This window comes from Sceloporus undulatus, chromosome 6, assembly GCF_019175285.1.
Source record: "Sceloporus undulatus isolate JIND9_A2432 ecotype Alabama chromosome 6, SceUnd_v1.1, whole genome shotgun sequence".
NCBI lineage: Eukaryota > Metazoa > Chordata > Lepidosauria > Squamata > Phrynosomatidae > Sceloporus > Sceloporus undulatus.
In genome coordinates, this window is record NC_056527.1 from 130585654 (window position 1) to 130587743 (window position 2090).

At 39.7% G+C, this 2090-nt stretch overlaps 1 protein-coding gene across 1 annotated transcript; it reads left to right on the top strand.

Moving 5' to 3' along the window:
• The first annotated feature begins 541 nt into the window (after nt 1-541).
• On the top strand, nt 542-2065 carry LOC121933984 (prostate and testis expressed protein 14-like). The gene is made up of 3 exons (XM_042473964.1): nt 542-593; nt 1022-1141; nt 1923-2065. The coding sequence occupies exons 1-3, from the start codon at nt 542-544 to the stop codon at nt 2063-2065; spliced, it is 315 nt and encodes a 104-aa protein (XP_042329898.1).
• The last annotated feature ends 25 nt before the right edge of the window (nt 2066-2090 follow it).

Consider the following 2090-nt stretch of genomic DNA (forward strand, 5'->3'; position numbering starts at 1 on the left):
AGACTCTCAGTTTAATGGTCTGCTCCAGAATCTTTCCTGGCATAGAAGTCAGACTAACTGGACGATAATTGTTGGGATCCTCTTTTTTCCCCTTTTTGAAGATGGGGACAACGTTTGCCCTCCTCCATTCTGCTGGGACTTTTCAAAGATTATTGCCAATGGCTCCAATATTACATTTGCCAGTTCTTTTAATACCCTTGCACAGAATGTTACATAGAAATTGGCAGAGAATTGTAACCAAATTGAATTGGAAAGGTGGAAGACTGACGAAATAGACAGAGGTTGATAGTGCTACTCATCCCTAACCCACATTACTATTAAAGGACATAGGAGACTTTCCAGATGCTCATAGATCTACACCCTCCTACACCTGCCAATAAACTTGTAATAATAAAGCCAATGAACAGGTGGCACCATTATATCCACCCACTTTGCTTTTCCTCTTTTCAAGTGTGGGAATCATGTTTTTCCTTTAACTGAGTCAATATACTTTCCTTCCTTCATTCCTTTGTTCCTTCACTTTGGAAGACATAAAGAAAAGATGAATAAGGGTCTAGCAATAGCAATCTTAGCCTTGCTCTACATGGATGCAGGTAAGTCCCAATGACAAGAAAAGGAAAACATGACAATAGACCCAATAGTGTGGTATAGTCTCCTTCTTTGGAAGTCTTTAAGCAGAGGCTGGATGGTCATCTGCCGAGGATGCTTTGATTGTGAGTTCTTGCATGGCAGAATGGGCTTGGATTGGATTGTGCTTGTGGTTTCTGCCAACTCCAGATTCTATTCTATTCTATTCTATACTAAATTTCTGAAATGCATGTTGCCTATATTTCCAGCATCTCTCCACATCTCAGTAACTGTTCTTGTCTTTTTACTACTTCACATGGAAATTTTTATGTGCTAGTTCCCCCCCCCACACACACACACACACAAACAACGATGTTTATTGCGCCTTCTGTGCCCTAAGAACAATCCTAAAATAACTTCCTTAATTATTCCTTTTTTTCTTCTTCTAATCCAGTGGGAACTCTCAAATGTAATTACTGCCGAAGTGTTCAACCTGGTAATGTTTGCAAGCATGCTGAAAAAACGTGCCAAGCAGGAAAGAGAAAATTCTGCTACACTCGCTTGACTGTTAGAGGTTAGTCCAAAATTAGCATTGTTTTCTTTTAGACAACAGCAACCAAACACTCACTTCCACTGGCTGCTTCCACACTGCAGAATCAATGCAGTTTGACATTGCTTTAACTGTCATTGCTCCATCCTATTGAATCCTGGGGTTTGTAGTTTGTTGTGGCACCAGACGCCTCTGAGAGAGCAGGATAATTCACTCACAAAACTACAAATAGCAGAATTCCATAGCACTGAGCCATGGCAGTTAAAGTTAAAGTCAAACGGCATTAAATCTGCAGTGTAAGTGCAGACACTGTCTCCTGTGTGGCTCTCAACCTTTTCAGTATAGGACCTTTCTATCTTTAAGAAGTGTATGAAAAGCAAAGCTAAGTGAAAGCTACTAAGTGTGGCCCTGTCCTGACTTACAGGCCAGCCAGGGCCAGAATACTAAGCAAAGTCCATTGGAGATGATGATGATGATGATGATGATGATGATGATGATGATGATGATGATGATAATAATAATAATAAGTTTTATTTATAAACCGCTATTCCGCATTGATCATAGCGGTGTACAGATAAGATGAGGCAGTAGCAGATATAGTTGTGTACAGAAGCTTACTAGCCACTTAAAGTTCTCAACATTAAGGCAGTCCAGATCAGTAAAGTATTGCAATCTAATTGTTTCTTCAATTCACCTGCCATCAACAATGTAACTTGCTTTTATAATACTTTTATTCGTCCCATATTTTTTTTTTTACTGGTTGATGATTTCATTAATTCCTTCTCTTTCTCCTTTCTCTTTCAAGAAGGCAATATACGACATGTGGAACGTGGCTGTAGCAGTGTATGCCGCACCATAAAGCATAAGAATGTCCATCGTAAATATGATGAATATATGCTGTGCTGTGATGAGGACCACTGCAACAAACAGAAGTTCTGGAAAGAGTGAGGTGTAGATCCATTTCGAAGACTGG